The sequence below is a fragment of the Diutina rugosa genome (assembly GCF_008704595.1).
Source record: "Diutina rugosa strain CBS 613 chromosome Unknown scaffold12_size278768, whole genome shotgun sequence".
NCBI lineage: Eukaryota > Fungi > Ascomycota > Pichiomycetes > Serinales > Debaryomycetaceae > Diutina > Diutina rugosa.
In genome coordinates, this window is record NW_022995132.1 from 161601 (window position 1) to 176974 (window position 15374).

Below are 15374 nucleotides of genomic sequence, written 5' to 3' on the forward strand. Positions count from 1 at the left end.
CCACGTACGGCTAGGGAGCACGGCTAGGTGGTGGGCTAACGTAATTATCGTACGAAAGACGAAAAGACTCGAGGGTGGTGTAGTCCACGAACGATATCGGAACGGCCAGAGGCCTTCTAGATCCGGTAATTCTTCCGACGAGGGCGAGGCTTTTTTATCGGCTTTCACGGACGTCGGGACCAGTGGCTCCGAGCCGCGGGCGCGGCACCAATTGCCTCGAACGGAGGTAGAAGGAGAAATTCTATGGGAATTAGCCCTGTCAATTGGGGGCAGGAAAACTATTATGCAAATCATATACTAAACGCTAGCGAGTCAAAGCCGTTTTGACACCGGCGTCCCCGCAAATTCTTGGCTCGGGAAAACGTCCGTGTCCCAATCGGGGTTGCCAACGGTTGCTGCGTCGGGTCATGCCTGATGTAGCGGAAGCAAGCGTCGAGCTGAGGCCCAGGCATCAGGCGCCCCCACGGCATCGACCTCGACCAATTGGCTGAAAATTAAGTGTTAAACTTATTAAGTAAACCATGGTTTCAATGGCCTCTTCCCTCTCCTCTACCTCCCAATTGCGTCGCCTACGCGTCCCGCCCCGGCGTTCGGTGCGGCGAATTCACATGCCCCCCACGGCGTCCCTCACTAATAATTACGGGGTACGGCTGGAGGGTTTGCGGTACAGACAGGGCCGAGACGCCCCGACAGCGGGCCCAGCAAGCGTGCTGCCGGTGCATTGTGTCGACGTAATAAACCCTCCGATATCTTCATCACCACCTCTAATTTCCTCACCCTCCCCCGCTCGCCCCCCGCCATCACCTGCTCTTAATTTCCAAAATGGCTGAGGTGCTGACCCCATCTGAAGATTCAGTGCACCGGCCTCTCCACCCTCGCCACCTCCAGAAGATGTTGCACAAGTTCGCCCACTGCGAGGACGACCGCCAGCAGGCGCTGGAAGCAGCTCCCCGGGCCCCGCTGGAAGCGACGCTGGCCACGGTGACCCCGCACCAGCTGCTGGACCTGGCCCTGGTCACCGGGGTGTCTACGCCTCCCAGACAACCAGAACAGAAGCTGCTGGCGTCGAAACCGATGTTCCAGCGGTGGCTGCAAGTCGTTAGTGATGCTACCGGTGCCCACGGCCTTTCCGGCCAGCTTAGAGGCTATCTGATCGATCTGGACACCGATCTGGACGAGGACGATTTTGCCCTGCTGGAGTCCCAGGGGAACTTTTTGATGAACTTTTTGACGCTGGCGTGTAATTTCGGTGGCAAACACTTACTTGGCGAGCCCGGTCTGCCGGGGCTGCTGCTGCTGGGGAACCGTCACCATAACCACCCGCTTAAAATGCTGTACCACCCCGTCGACCCAAATCAACCGTTACACACTTATCCGAGAGACGGTGGTTTTGCTGATGATGCTAGTAGCGATAATGCTCTGATGGCTACGGCTCACTATACTTGGCCCGAGTATGACCCGACGTCAGGTGAGCCTACTAAGCCCGGTGAAGCTCCCCACGGCCACCAGCACCTGCCCACTCAACTGGAAATGGATTATCCTACTGACAAACCGGAACTGACGCCAGTAACTCAAACCTGGCCCATGACCACTGACGGCAACGAACCCCCGGCGTACTCGGACTACTTTGCCGGTACCGAGATGCCAGCGGAACTCACACCGTTGCAACGGTCGTTTATCGACCACTTCGACTTGCTGTACGTCAGTGCCATGGAGTTTGCCACTAAGATCAAGACTGATCGTCCGGCTCAACGCACCTGTGAATTGATTCAAGTGCTGATGGCCGATCGAGTAAAACAGGTATTTGATCTCGACGATAATGACCGGTTTATCGGTAATCTGACGGCGTGGTTGATCCATAACGTCATGCTTCAAGGCCACGTCCATTTAACTGACCATTGTCTTCTTTACTTTGGGTTCTTACCTAAACGGAACTTGGTGATGGACCATGACTTTGTTAAAGACGATGATGCTGTGGACATCGTCCAAATGGGGCCCTTAGGTATGCGCCAGCTGAAGTACGGTGAGGCCATGGTGACGCTGTTGACCACCCACCGCTACTGGGGGGTGTTGCGGTTGGAAACCCTCTCAATCTACTCGCTGCTGACCGATTTCTACTTCCCTCGGGTCATTATCAACTTGAAGCTGATTCGTAAGGTGGAGATTTTGGAGCACGAAAAACTCCAGCCTAAACGCCCCGACGGTCTTTTCTCGCCGAAACTGTGGCTCCACTCGCGCTCAGGGCTGGGCACCGCCTCTCACCCCGAACTGAGATCGGTGCTGGCCCTGGCTACCGACTCGGAAGAGCTGGACGATGACGTCGAAGACATGGAGGTGCCATTGCTGGTGACGGAAGATAACACCGAAGCTGCCACGGAGGGCGTATGGATCAAGCTTTCTACCAAGAAGAAGACGTACAAGTTTCATTGCGACAACATTTACCTGGCTCGTGAATGGGTCAACAATATCCAGAAGTGTGTGTTCCGCTTACGCAACGCTAATGCCGCCGAGGAAGTGATCGTGAAGATCCCGCTCGCTAACATCGTGCTGATTAAAGGTGACGACCTTCTCGTGGGGCTGAAGGAAGACGACGAACGTGACCCTCACGAACCGAGAAACGTCGTCATCTACTACGTCAGTACTCACCACAAGAAACACCACCGCGATGACCAAAAAGTCCACCAGCGCGATACCCGCATCGAGCTGATCACGCTTGTGTTTTTCCGTAACGCTGCTGCCGTCATTGACTTATTACAGCGTACATGGACATTCTCGCCGAAACCACAGTCCCACGTCCATAATATGGAGGAGACCAAGCGCGACCGGTTCTTCAGACGGGCAAAGCAGATGGTGTCTCAGGATGAGCACGCCTACTCACAGACGATGCTGACGCTTTCAGACAACCACGGCCACGACTACATTCTCGACCAGTTGGAGTACACGCTGCAGTTCCGGGCCGAGTTTGACGCCGTTACTCTGGCGCATAATAGTGACGACGAAGACGACGCTAAGCTGCTGCTGAAGTTCCGCAAGTTTAGCCACAAGTTGTTGCTGAGGTTCTCTGACGAGCCGTTGCACCCTCAAAAGGAAGTGGCGCCGGAAGGGCTGCCGCTGCTGCCAGCATACCCGAAGCCGTTGACTTTGGAGCTGCTCCGTCGTCTCGGAATGACATTCACGACTCGTCTTAAGGACCCCCAGTGTACTTCGCTTGAGTACCAGATGCAACTTCAACGCAATCAGATGATGAAAGAAGGCCAGTGCCGGACGCTGGTTCCGGCGATGGGGCTTCTGGACCCGCTGACTTACGACGATCAGGCACGCAACAACCACAAGGAGAACCGCTTCGCTAAGAAGATCAAGGTGGTGCTGGGTATGCACAACTTCTTGACGCTGAACCCCAGTCACTACTTCCCTCTGGCCGAACACGACCAGTACTTTGTGGCTAACGAACAAGAAAGAGACGAGCTGTTACGCCGCTTCCGTGAACACTTTGCCGCGCTGAAGGAGCTGGAATTGATTGCGCTGTACTACGTGTACATGAAGAAGGGCACGGTGCCTGTGTACGGTAAGTTGTACTTGGGGCTGGACGAGTTGTGTTTCCGGCTGATGTTGATCGGGGTGCTGACGAAGATGGTGTTGCCGTTGCGTAAGATCGAAAACGTCAACATCTACAGGGACACGTTCAAGCTCCACCACAGCTTGGAGTTCACGTTAGCCGGAGCACGGCTGTTTGAAGTTGAATTGGGGCTGGAACAGGCACGTGATGACGCCTACTCAATGATCATGACCCAATTGCTGGCGGTGCACGCCGACGAGAACTGGGAACCCCAAGACCACGACTGGGCCCACAACTCGCTGGATAAAGCGGCGCAACTGCGTAAGAAGCAAGATTATGGCCCCTTGCACCGTGAGGATTACGACTACTTCAACCAGGTGCTTGAAATTGACAAGGCTCGTGTCAAGATGTTTGAAGATAAGCTCGCTGCCGCCCTGGGGATGGACATTCCGTTCATGTTGGAAGATCTGCCAATGTTCATGACCGAAGTGAGACTGGCAAAGCCGATGAAGATAACGTTTTTGACCATCGGGCTGCGTGGTGACGTCCAACCTTACATTGCCTTAGGTAAAGGGCTTTTACGTGAAGGTCACCAAGTGACTATTGCCACCCACCATGAGTTTGGCGACTGGATCCGTAAACACAACATGGGGTTCAGAGAAATTGCCGGTAATCCCGCAGAATTGATGGACTTGATGGTGCTGCACGGACTGATGTCGGTTGGTTTCCTCAAGGACGCCAAGGCCAAGTTTGGCGAGTGGCTTAAGGAGTTGTTGTTTACGCTGTGGCGGGCCTGTCAAGGGTGTGATTTGCTTATTGAGCTGCCGCTGGCTATGGCCGGTATTCACATTGCCGAAGCTCTTGGTGTGCCCTACATGCGGGCGTTCACGATGCCGTGGACCCGTACGCGGGCTTACCCTCAGGCGTTTATGGTGCCTGACCTGAATAAGGGCGGTTCCTACAACTACTTGACCCACGTGATGTTTGAAGGTGTGTTCTGGAAGGCGATGAGTGGCTACGTCAACCGCTGGCGGGTCAACGAGCTCAACTTGCCCCGCACCAACATGTATCGCATGGCGCAGAACTCGGTGCCGTTCCTCTACAACGTGCTGCCTACCGTCCTTCCCCCAGCGCTTGATTTCCCAGACTGGGTGAAGGTTACTGGTTACTGGTTCCTCGACGAAGGTGGGGCTAAGGACTACGACCCGCCTAAGGAACTCATCCAGTTCATGAAGAATGCCCGTGACGACGACAAGAAGATTGTCTACATTGGGTTCGGGCTGATTGTGGTTAAAGATGCTCTGAAGATGACCAAGGCCGTTATCGAAGCGGTGCTTGAAGCCGACGTCCGCTGTATCTTGAATAAAGGGTGGCTGGACCGGTTGCTGAAGGAAAAGAAGCCTGAAATCCAGTTGCCTCCCGAGATCTACAACGCGGGGCTGATCCCTCACGACTGGCTCTTCCCCAAGATCGACGCTGCCGTCCACCACGGGGGGCTGGGTACCACCGGGGCGACGATGAAGGCGGGGATCCCCACCATCATCAAGCCGTTCTTTGGCGACCAGTTCTTCTACGCTATGCGTTTGGAGGCGATGGGCGTCGGTATCGAGTTGAAGAAGTTGACGTCAAAGCTGTTAACCGAGGCCATCATCAAGGCCACCCTGGACGTCAAGATGATCGAACGGGTGCGCAAGGTGAGCGACAACATCTCCAGAGAGTTTGGGGTGATGACGGCGATCAAGTGCATCTACAACCAGATGGAGTACGCCCGCAACTTGATTGCCATCAAGCAATTGTACGCCGAAAACTACAAGAAGCACACTCCCGACTGGCGCGAAGAAGAGGACGGATGGGACGAGCTGGACGAGGAGGCGATGGCCGAGGCCCGCGAGGAAGTGGCTACCGCTGCCGAAGAGGACGACGAGGCCACGTTGGCTGCTTCGTCTCAACACTGACGATCTCCTCACTATTGACGATGTATATGTATATTTTTTATGTTACAATGACTTTAGATAAGTGTAGGTGAGAAGAGATCAGCCTCAACTAGTGTGATTAGGTTCAGCCTCGTCTCTTGCAACTATGAATCTTAAAGGTCATCGATTGGCGATGATTCTATTACGTTCCAAGTCATGTTGAGGAACAATTTCGGTTTAATGAGCCGTTACAATTACTGAACGGCAATAGGGAAGGAACTGTTAGACACAAATTAAAGATTCTCAGCCGTCAAGTATTCGTGATCCAGTAAGATACCCGAAACTACAATTTGACGTGGTTAAATCTGATACACCCCATCACTTTTTGCTTGACAAATAGCGATGACATATTATGTCTATGGGAGGTGGTCTCGACTCGGGTATTTTTCTTTTTTTCGGAGATGAGTATATACAGGTGGTCGCCGAGGATGCGGTCGCGGCCCCACATTTGGGGGCGAAAGTTTAATAGAAGACACTGCACGTGATTCGGGGTATACACCTATTGGGAAATACTCCGACAGCAGACTAAACATTTTCGCTGAATACAGAAATGTGCGAGTTCATCCCATAGCTATAATGGCAAACTATATATACTAGCCTTACCTTCGTGGTAAATGCCAGTGACCAACGATGCCCACATACAAACAATACACTTACGCCTACAATAAGGATCCTGTCCACGAGACCACGGCGGAGTTGACTCCAGTGGACTCTGACGAAATTCTCATCAGGGTGAGTTCAGCCGCATTGAACCCCATCGACCTCCTCGTATATTATCTGGCCTATTACATTTCTTCATGGTTCAACTCAAAACAAGGCATTGGTCGTGATTATTCGGGAACCATCGAGTCCATTGGCGCCACCGCCGCTTCTCACACCGGGTTGAAAGTGGGTGACGAGGTGTTTGGCTTATACCGTCATTTCTTCCAAAAAGGGACTATCGCTGAGTACATCAAGATCAAGCCCATGGGGCGTGACTGCAGTATTGCCAAGATCCCCAAGGGGATGTCTAAGGACGAAGCCGCCGCGGTGCCGTTGGTGTTTGGTACTGCCAACCAAATGATGGCCGACCACGATCTCAAGGGGGCTAAAGTGTTGGTGCTTGGTGGGGCTACGTCAGTGGGTCGTTACGTCATCCAGCTTGCCCGAATCAAGGGAGCTCGAGAGATCATCACCTCCAATGGGGCTCGGTCTAACGAATTAGTCCGACTGTTGGGCTCCACCAAGCAGCTTGACTACAACCAGCACCCTAACTTGTTAACTCCGGTGCTTGAGGCTACTAAGGAGGGCAAGTTCAACTACATTTACGACTGTGCTGGCAACTGTGAATTGTTCGGTGACATGAAGGACATTGTTGACCCTAAGAAAAACGACTTTGTCACCATCGTTGGTGACCATCACATCAACTACGCCAAGGACCATCTTGCTGGGTTGGCGTGGCCGTTCCGCAAGACGGTATTCCGCCAGATTGGGCTGAAGCTTGGTCTCGTGCCCTATAACTACCGCTTCTTCCTCCTTAAGCCCGGCAACTGGCTTAATGTGGCCACCTCATTATACGAACAAGGCGAGCTCCAAGTGTTCGTGGACTCGACCTACAAATTCCAGGAAACCCCGCAGGCGGTCGAGAAGCTTCTGCTGGGGGCGGCCTCGGGTAAAGTCGTCATTCAAGTGCGTGAGTAACGCCAAACTAATCTTTATTTTGCTTCTAGATAATAATAGACATACTGTGGTAGGAAAAGGGGGCAGTCTTAGTTAGGATCTGTCAATTGAGTGACGTTAGCTAATAGTCCCTCGTGACCAGCGACGTAGAGTTGAACTGACTAAGTTCGGATCCTCTCTACCACTGGATCTGGGGGAGATTATATACTAGAGAGAGAGAGACGGGTCACGCGAGCCAGGGCTCAAGAGAGAACAACCTCTCTCGAAGCCCCCTAGTCGTCGGCTAGTTGGTAAAGGGAAACCGAAGGGTCGGAGCTGTGTGCAGGATCTCCTACAACAGGGGGTGTCTTAAATTGTGACACAAACGCGTCCCGACAAACGCGTCCACTTTAATGAGAATTACTTGGTGAGACAGATGGAGATTTTCACCGAAATCGAGCTTTAAAGTTACTTTCCAGACTACAGTTCACTAGCTTCAACAAATCAAGTATCAATTTCCTATTGTACTGACACAAAAAGGGACTCCTTCCTCAACTACTATAGATGGAAATGGCTCACGTGAATGCGACCCTATCGCCATCTCCAGATCACCGTGATCAGTATCCCGAGCCAAAATGTCTAGTATGGAAGCCAATTTCATGCTGCTTCTCCAGATGATGCAGCAGATGGGGGTGACGATGGAAGACATGGAGGGACCCGAATTTGACGATGACGTCATGTACAGGCTGGGGCGGCTAGCCACCTGCCACAGGCAGCCCCCGCCGGAATCACCTATGCACAAGAAGCTCAAGTCGTTGAAGCCGGGCGACGTTGCTCCCGGTTTCAACTACAACGAGGCATTTTTTGAGGAGCTGTTTTTCCTTAGTGGCGAGTGGCACTGGTCGGCGATCTCTGAAGAAAATCCTCGCAGTAAGGAGAAACTAGAGAAGACCACCCACGTCGATTGGGATTTCGTCACCAAGAAGAAGATAAAACGTAATGGCGACGAGGAATTGTTCACAAGAGTGTTCCCCGTAGCACGAAAGCCAGTGCCTCGGGGTAAGAGCTACACTCCTCCCATGGAAGTGATTCGGTTAGTGCTTGCCCACGCTGCAGCTCATCAATACAGTGTGTGCCAGCTTGACATTGCCCTCCATCGCATCGAAGTAGAGCTCCCGGAAGACTACGATGTATACGTCCATCATGTGGCGCATATGGGGGGTGAGTTGTGGGAAGACGGCGAACCGATAATCAATCGGCTTGTCAAACCGATACACGGCGTCAAGTACGCGAATGAACTTTGGTACAACGATATCCGCGACTACCTCGTGAAAAAGTTGAAGTTTAGTCAGTTGCACGATGTCAATGGCGTATGGGTGTATGCTCCTGAAAACTCAATGAAAGTCATCGTGATGTTGAGCGGCGATGATATCATCATCTGTGGTAAAACTGAGGCTGACGTCAAGTGGATTACCTCTAAGTTCAAAGCTGACTACATCGTGGAGGAGTTAGGGGTTCCTCTGGAGTTCGCTGGATGCCGGATAAAATTCGACTTTGACCAGAGGACTATCGAGTTGGACTGCCAGCTGATAATTGAATGCCTTGCTAAGAAGTATTCGATTGAATTTGATCCTTCAGTGACGACAGCCATGGCCGAAGACTTTGATACGCAATGGCAAGAGATTGGGTCGAAACAAGAACTACTCGGCCCTGCTTATACGCGAAAGAAAGCTCAATTCGAACAGCTCACGGAAGATTTGAAACTGATCTATTTGCTGACAAGATTCGATATCGCATCCCCATTAACCAAGCTTCTCGGCCTTCGTGACTACGCCAACGACTTCCTCATCAAGACTGCCTATAGGGTGTTTCAATATCTCGTCAATACCAGGACGAACAAGTTGACGTTTCGACGCAGAGCCGACACGGAGAGGCGCTTTGTTGGCTATGCTAATACCAATTGTAATGGCTTTAATGGGAGGCTGACATACACTATTTTCATTTTCAAGCATGGGCCTGTTAGTTGGCAAACGGGGGTGGTTCAGAATCTTGATTTAGAGTGGACCAAGACGCACGCTCAAGAGCTTCTCGAAACAAAGTATGACACATTGTACGTGATGGACAATTTTCTCCTAACTGGTCAAACGCCGGTGACCACCGACGACGATGGGGAAAAGTGATACTGTCAAGACATTTGCAAAACTCGAACCAACGAATCCGCCGCTTATTTGATTTCAATGTAAGTCACTGGTCAGCCACACGACACTCTTCATAAATAGCATTCATATAAACAATCAATTCTGGTTCAGAAGGACGATGCAGGGAAAATATCAATAGGAAATACTTGTCAATATAGTCCTCCCCAAACGACGAGTGCAAATAAGCCGTGCCCATGGCGCACTAGTTTAATTTCGGGAGACGCGATCAATTGTTCGATCTAGTGTTAGAAATACGAGTGAATTGGCCACGACGTGGTTTGGTAGAGTTGTTTGATGTACTCATAAATGAAACCCAAAACGTTTAAAATCATTTCTGCGTGATTGAACTGTTTTACGAGGCTGATAGATCAATCAGCATAAGTGGAAATTATCATTTGTGTCCAACTTCCTTGGTAAGGTGCATGTTATTGTGTATGAAATCCATACTTTTGACACCAACGCATATGCAGGTCAATTCTGACAAAGTTGATTTAACTGGGGATGGTTGACTATCCAACCTGAAGATGTAAAAGGTAAAATATAATTTACATGACCATCGTGATTTAAATAAGCCACCAAGACACTGAAAACTGTTGGGGCTCAGATATAGAATCCATTATTGTCTCTCAATAGTATAAATAATTGTGCACGAGGTCAAATGAAGACTATCAAGAAAACCCAAGGTAATTGGGTGCAGCTGTTTCAATTTGATAGAATTTTATGACAAAAAGTCCATAACTTTTCCGGTTTTACCCATTTTATACCGGATTGTTGTGCCACGTTCCAGAACCTTCTGGGACGGTGTTTGTGTGCGACCCCGAATTCCTCCGAAGTTGACCCCCCTTGATTGTTTAATTCTCCACCACACGCCACCAGAAACAATTACAAACATCAATGTCGGTCCTGGAGCAAATTCTGAAGCAGCTCAAAAAGCTTGATCAATTAAACGTCGACGATGATGGACGCAATCTCCGTGCCCAGTCCAGATCTCCCGAGCCAACTGAGGGTTCATCTTCCCTGATACCGGCGAACCACAACAATACCACCACAAAGAAGCTGGCTTCCAAGAAGAGGAAATCACAATCCCCACCACCAACTGAAGCTATGTCTGCAACTGCCAACCAATCCACTACTACAACCACCAACCAAAATACCAGCCACAATACCAGCCACAGCAGCCAAACCACAAGTCTAACAGGCAACCAAAGAACTGCCCAAGCTACAAATAATGACGAACAGCCCCCCGTTGACGCTGCAAACTTACCTTCGACCGCCAATGTGGCGTCTCCGAGAGATGACTCCACGCCTAACCCCGAGATAAGGGAGGTGTTCATCGACACTATGTGGTATGTCATTGTCAAACACAAGCAACGTGCCGACGGTACCCGAGAGGAGTACCGCCGTACCAGTTTACAAGCGGCGAAGAAAGAGGCCCCGTCACGCAAGTACAATCCGTCGCAGAAACTGGTGCGCCTGGTGTTGGCGTACGCCATCAAGAACAAGTTCAAGGCGTGCCAGCTTGACATTGATTTAGCTTTTACCGACGTCGACTTTGTCGATGAAAACGTCCAGTATTTTATCGACGACCCTAAGTATGGGATTGACAACACCCGAACTACTTTTACCATGCACAAGCTCAAGCGGCCTTTACCGGGGATCAAAGGTGCTCAGAAATTGTTTTACGGCGGCTTCACCATGTTTCTCGTCAACAAGTTAAACTTCAAAGAGTTCAGTGGCGCCAAAGGGGTATGGGTATACGCTCCCAAACAGAAGACTAAGGTTATTGTGATGATCGAGGGCGACGACATTTTGATTTTTGGTGAGACCGACGAGGACGTTGATTGGATTGTATCTGAGTTCGAGAGCCAGTACAAAGTGGCGCACCTCGGGTACCCTCTGCTTTTTGTCGGCAACAACATCAACTATAATCTCGAACAAGGAACTGTGACGATGGATCGCGGTAACCGCACGGTCCACTTCCTTGATAAAATTGGATTAAGACCCGACCGGAGCATCCTGTCAATCATGGATAGCGATTTCGATACACAATGGCGCGAAGTCGGTTCGAGACAGAGATTGCCTCGAGCAGAAAAGGGACTTAAGACTATCATCTACCAACAAATCCTCGCTGAATTGGTGGCACTTTCGAAATCGGTGAGATCAGGGATCGCCAAGGAAGTGTCGACTTTCGCCAGTCTCGAGCTGTATGTCAATGACTGGCTCATCGCCGCTATCCAGAGAGCAATCAAGTTCACGGCAAATTACAACATTGGATGGAAGTATAAGGGTGAATCCACTGCCGATGACGAGTTTACTACGGGTCTTGTCATCCAGGTGAGCGATGAAGATCGACAGAAAGCCACTATCAGCTACTTTGCCAGAAAGGACGGCGGTGTTTTGGATTGGTGGTCGAAAGTAGTCTACCAGCACGAACTTGACTTGCTTACACTTCAAGAGCAAGCGCTACTGACGGCCAAAGAAGACTTCAAACACTTAAAGAAGCTCGATCACTTCATCCACACTGGCGAGGTCCTCGAGAATGTTGAGGATTGCGAGGTTGCTGGCTGTCTCATGATGGACGGACAGGCACGCCCCTTTGGCGTTTATCGACAAAATCTGTGAACATTAATTAGCAACTGTATAGTTATCGAATACCTACAAATTATTCAATTTTCTAGATGTCATTGATAGTAGTATGGTAGCGCGGTATCGCGTACCTGCGCCTAAGAAAGAGCATCGATTTCTCCCTAGATCGACTAGTGGGGTTACCACAGTGTGAGTGCTTGATCAATTGACGATGAACGGCAAGCAGACGTCCGTCAACTCAAAATCCGGAGCAGGATCGTCAAAGGCAGAGGCCGACAAATTGAAGGAACGGGGTAACCAATTGTATAAACAGCGCAATTTTGATGAAGCCATCAGTCTCTACAAGCTGGCCTGGGACACCTATAAGGACCCCACCTATTTGAACAACCGCCTGGCGGCCGAGATCGAAAAGGGTGACTTACAGGCTGCTCTCTACTCCAGCTACCAAGCGGTAGAGAAAGGCCGCGAGTTAAACGCCGATGCCAAAATCCTTGCCAAGTCGTATAATCGTTTGGCCACCATCCACTCTAAGTTGGACGCTCCGGGGATGACAGCTAGGTTCTATTGCGAGTCGCTCAAAGTGGAGTACAACCCCGATATTGTCACTAAATTGCAAGCGACGCAAAAGGAACTCAAGAAGCTTGAAACGAAAGAGTTTGCGGCGGAAAAGGCAAAAACGGGCACGCCTAAAGTCTACGAACCGTACACGCAGGAGGAGTCGGAGTACGACTCCTCGAGGATCATCCACAAGCTTCAATGGAATTTCCGCACCAAGTACCGTGTTAAGCCCAACGGAGACAAGGAACCATACTACAAAGTTTTCAGTTCGACGTCGACGCCAGTGCCGAAGTCAAGGCTATACAGACCGTCGCAACAGCTGCTCAGAATGGTGTTGTCTCATGCCATTGGCAACAAGTACAGCATACAACAGTACGACATCAATCTCAGTGACATCCATATTGAGCTTCCCGAGGATGAGCAGGTGTACGTTCGTTATACAGTGGGGCTGCTAGCCAAAACCCCCGATCATGACGGGTTGGTGGTGCGTCCGTATCCATACGTGGTGGTGGGGGCCAAACATTCCGAAAAACTCTTCTACGAACACTTCGATAGCTTTTTAACCGAGTTAGGGTTCAAACTGTTTAAGAGCGATAAGGGCATCTGGGTGCTCGCGTCGGAGGGGAGGATGAAGGTGATTGTGATGATTGCCGATGATGACATCCTTTTGTGCGGCAGAACCGATGCCGATGTCAAGTGGATCGCCTCCAAGTTTGAGGAGAAGCACAAGAATAACGTACACAACTTGGGTACCCCTCTGTCGATGATGGGGAACGAAATCAACTACGATGCTAAGCTGGGTAAAGTGACTCAAACCCGGGTAGCTTTCACCGAACGACTTGTGCAAAAATACCGACGGAGACCCAATAAGACTTCCAAGGGTCCGATTGATCCGTTATTTGAACTGGAGTGGTACACCGTCCAGTCGAAAAATGTGGTGACGGGCCCGGCGTTGGCGACGAAAAAAAAGTACTACTCACGCCTCATTGCTGACATGATGGCTCTCCTGAAGTCGGTGAGATGTGATCTAGGTGCAGTGGTTGCGATTCTCGCGCATCTTACGCCCCACGTCAACGACTGGCTCATTCGCAGGGCTGAACAGTTATTGGACTACTTCATCGAGACCAAGAATGAAGGGATGGAAATCAGAGTGGGGTTCCATCCTACGGAAAACTTTGAAGCCGAGCTTTTGGTCAACAGAAATGACTTTAAGCCCTTCCAGGTTCTTGTATCACCTAGTGTGTACAGCAAGTACGGGCTTATGGACTATAACTTCTACATGTTTGTCTGCCCCGAAAAAGTATTGGAAGGTGATATAAAATACACCCTCGAGCAAGAAGCGCCTACGGCTACCATTGATGACCTTTCGCCCGCTGAAGTCACTCAAGCGGCTGCATACAAACGGGGTAACGATGAAATGGAAGCAATGATTGATAGATTGGATGAGTTGAACTACTTTCTTCTTTATGGGGAAGAAATTCCGAAGAAGTAAGCAGCACCAACTAATCATTGAGGATGAAACACACGGAACTTCTCCCGTTCCTATAAAGTCTTCGTTACTTTGTAACCTTATGGCGAGAGGTCTGCTGAGTAAGACACCATCACAAGTGCAAGCGATCCACTGTTGGCAAACCCCAGTACATCGATAGCAGTGTGTTCTTTGGGTACCCGTGACGACCATCATTTTGGATTCGTTACTCTCGTTCATGACTATTTACGTCCTTAATTTATAGATTTTACGTACTGCACAACCATACCCATCGTAGTCTCTTTTATTCTTGCCACTTCGAGCCGGTGATGGCTTCGTAGGCCTCAACATACTTCTCTTTAGTCTTCTGGGCGACCTCCTCGGTCATGGCCACGTCTTCCTTATTCTTAAGCCCCTGCGCCGTCAACCAGTCGCGCAAGTATTGCTTGTCGTAAGAGTCCTGGTCCTTGCCGATTTCATAGGTGGCGCCCAGCCAGAATCTCAGCGAGTCCGGAGTCAACACTTCGTCCACCAAAACCAAGTCGTCGTTTTCGTCGAGACCAAACTCAAACTTGGTGTCGGCAATGATAATCCCGTTTTCCTTGGCTCTTTCCGCGGCCTTAGTGTATAAGTAAACAGCGGCGGCTTCCAAGCGGTCACACAAGCTTTGGCCAACAATCTCCGCTGCCTGGGCCTTAGTAATGTTCTCATCGTGTTCGCCTTGCTCAGCTTTAGTCAGAGGGGTGAAAATAGGGTGGGGGAACGGTTGCGACTTGAGCATCCCCTCGGGGACCTTTTCGCCGTGGACGGTGCCCAGCTTTTGATACTCGTTCCACGCCAGACCCGTGATGTAGCCTCGGACAATAACCTCCAACGGCACGAGCTTCAATTTGCGGACCAAAAGCAGGCGGCCTTCAAGCTGGTCGCGGAAGGGTTGGACGGACTCGGGAAGCTTCAGCATCACCTCGTCAGACTTCGCCACCAAGTGGTTGGGAAACTTGAGGAAATCGAACCAGAACTCCAGCAATTGAGTCAAGATCTTGCCCTTGTTGGGGATGCCGTTGGTCATGATGATATCGTAGGCCAGGATGCGATCGGTGGCCACAAACAAGAGGGTGTTGTCGTCGACTTGGTAGAGGTCACGGACCTTGCCTCTGGCGACGAGAGGGAGGGCGCCTTTCAAATCGGTGGTGGTGATCAGCATTATTGGCGAGAGATGAGTATACCTCAATTGATTGTGGAGGCACGCAGTTATTAACCAGCCAGGGGCAGGAATGATTGCGCGACTCGGGAACGGCTGCCTGTTTGCGACTCGGGGACAGGCGTAGAGATAACGCTTACGTCCTGCACGCTGTACCCCAGGGCGCGCCGGAATTTTGATTCCATGCGGCGTCATC

General features: G+C 50.7%; 6 protein-coding genes across 6 annotated transcripts; 5 read left to right on the forward strand and 1 right to left on the reverse strand. All coding sequences in view use genetic code 12, as the record gives it.

Annotated features, from left to right (window-relative positions):
* Positions 1 to 822: 822 nt before the first annotated feature.
* Positions 823 to 5511, forward strand: UGT51C1 (Ugt51c1p; the record flags this gene model as incomplete). The annotated part of the gene is made up of 1 exon (XM_034155365.1): positions 823 to 5511. One exon carries the CDS (start codon positions 823 to 825, stop codon positions 5509 to 5511), a length of 4689 nt encoding a protein of 1562 aa, XP_034012539.1.
* A 648-nt stretch (positions 5512 to 6159) lies between these two features.
* On the forward strand, positions 6160 to 7209 carry DIURU_002688 (uncharacterized protein; the record flags this gene model as incomplete). The annotated part of the gene is made up of 1 exon (XM_034155366.1): positions 6160 to 7209. The coding sequence occupies one exon, from the start codon at positions 6160 to 6162 to the stop codon at positions 7207 to 7209; it is 1050 nt and encodes a 349-aa protein (XP_034012540.1).
* Positions 7210 to 7802: 593 nt separating this feature from the next.
* DIURU_002689 (uncharacterized protein) lies at positions 7803 to 9347 on the forward strand (the record flags this gene model as incomplete). The annotated part of the gene is made up of 1 exon (XM_034155367.1): positions 7803 to 9347. One exon carries the CDS (start codon positions 7803 to 7805, stop codon positions 9345 to 9347), a length of 1545 nt encoding a protein of 514 aa, XP_034012541.1.
* Positions 9348 to 10259: 912 nt separating this feature from the next.
* On the forward strand, positions 10260 to 11987 carry DIURU_002690 (uncharacterized protein; the record flags this gene model as incomplete). Its single annotated transcript, XM_034155369.1, has 1 exon — positions 10260 to 11987. The coding sequence occupies one exon, from the start codon at positions 10260 to 10262 to the stop codon at positions 11985 to 11987; it is 1728 nt and encodes a 575-aa protein (XP_034012542.1).
* A 175-nt stretch (positions 11988 to 12162) lies between these two features.
* On the forward strand, positions 12163 to 14001 carry DIURU_002691 (uncharacterized protein; the record flags this gene model as incomplete). The annotated part of the gene is made up of 1 exon (XM_034155370.1): positions 12163 to 14001. The coding sequence occupies one exon, from the start codon at positions 12163 to 12165 to the stop codon at positions 13999 to 14001; it is 1839 nt and encodes a 612-aa protein (XP_034012543.1).
* A 280-nt stretch (positions 14002 to 14281) lies between these two features.
* Positions 14282 to 15181, reverse strand: ADE1 (phosphoribosylaminoimidazolesuccinocarboxamide synthase; the record flags this gene model as incomplete). Its single annotated transcript, XM_034155371.1, has 1 exon — positions 14282 to 15181. The coding sequence occupies one exon, from the start codon at positions 15179 to 15181 to the stop codon at positions 14282 to 14284; it is 900 nt and encodes a 299-aa protein (XP_034012544.1).
* Positions 15182 to 15374: the final 193 nt, after the last annotated feature.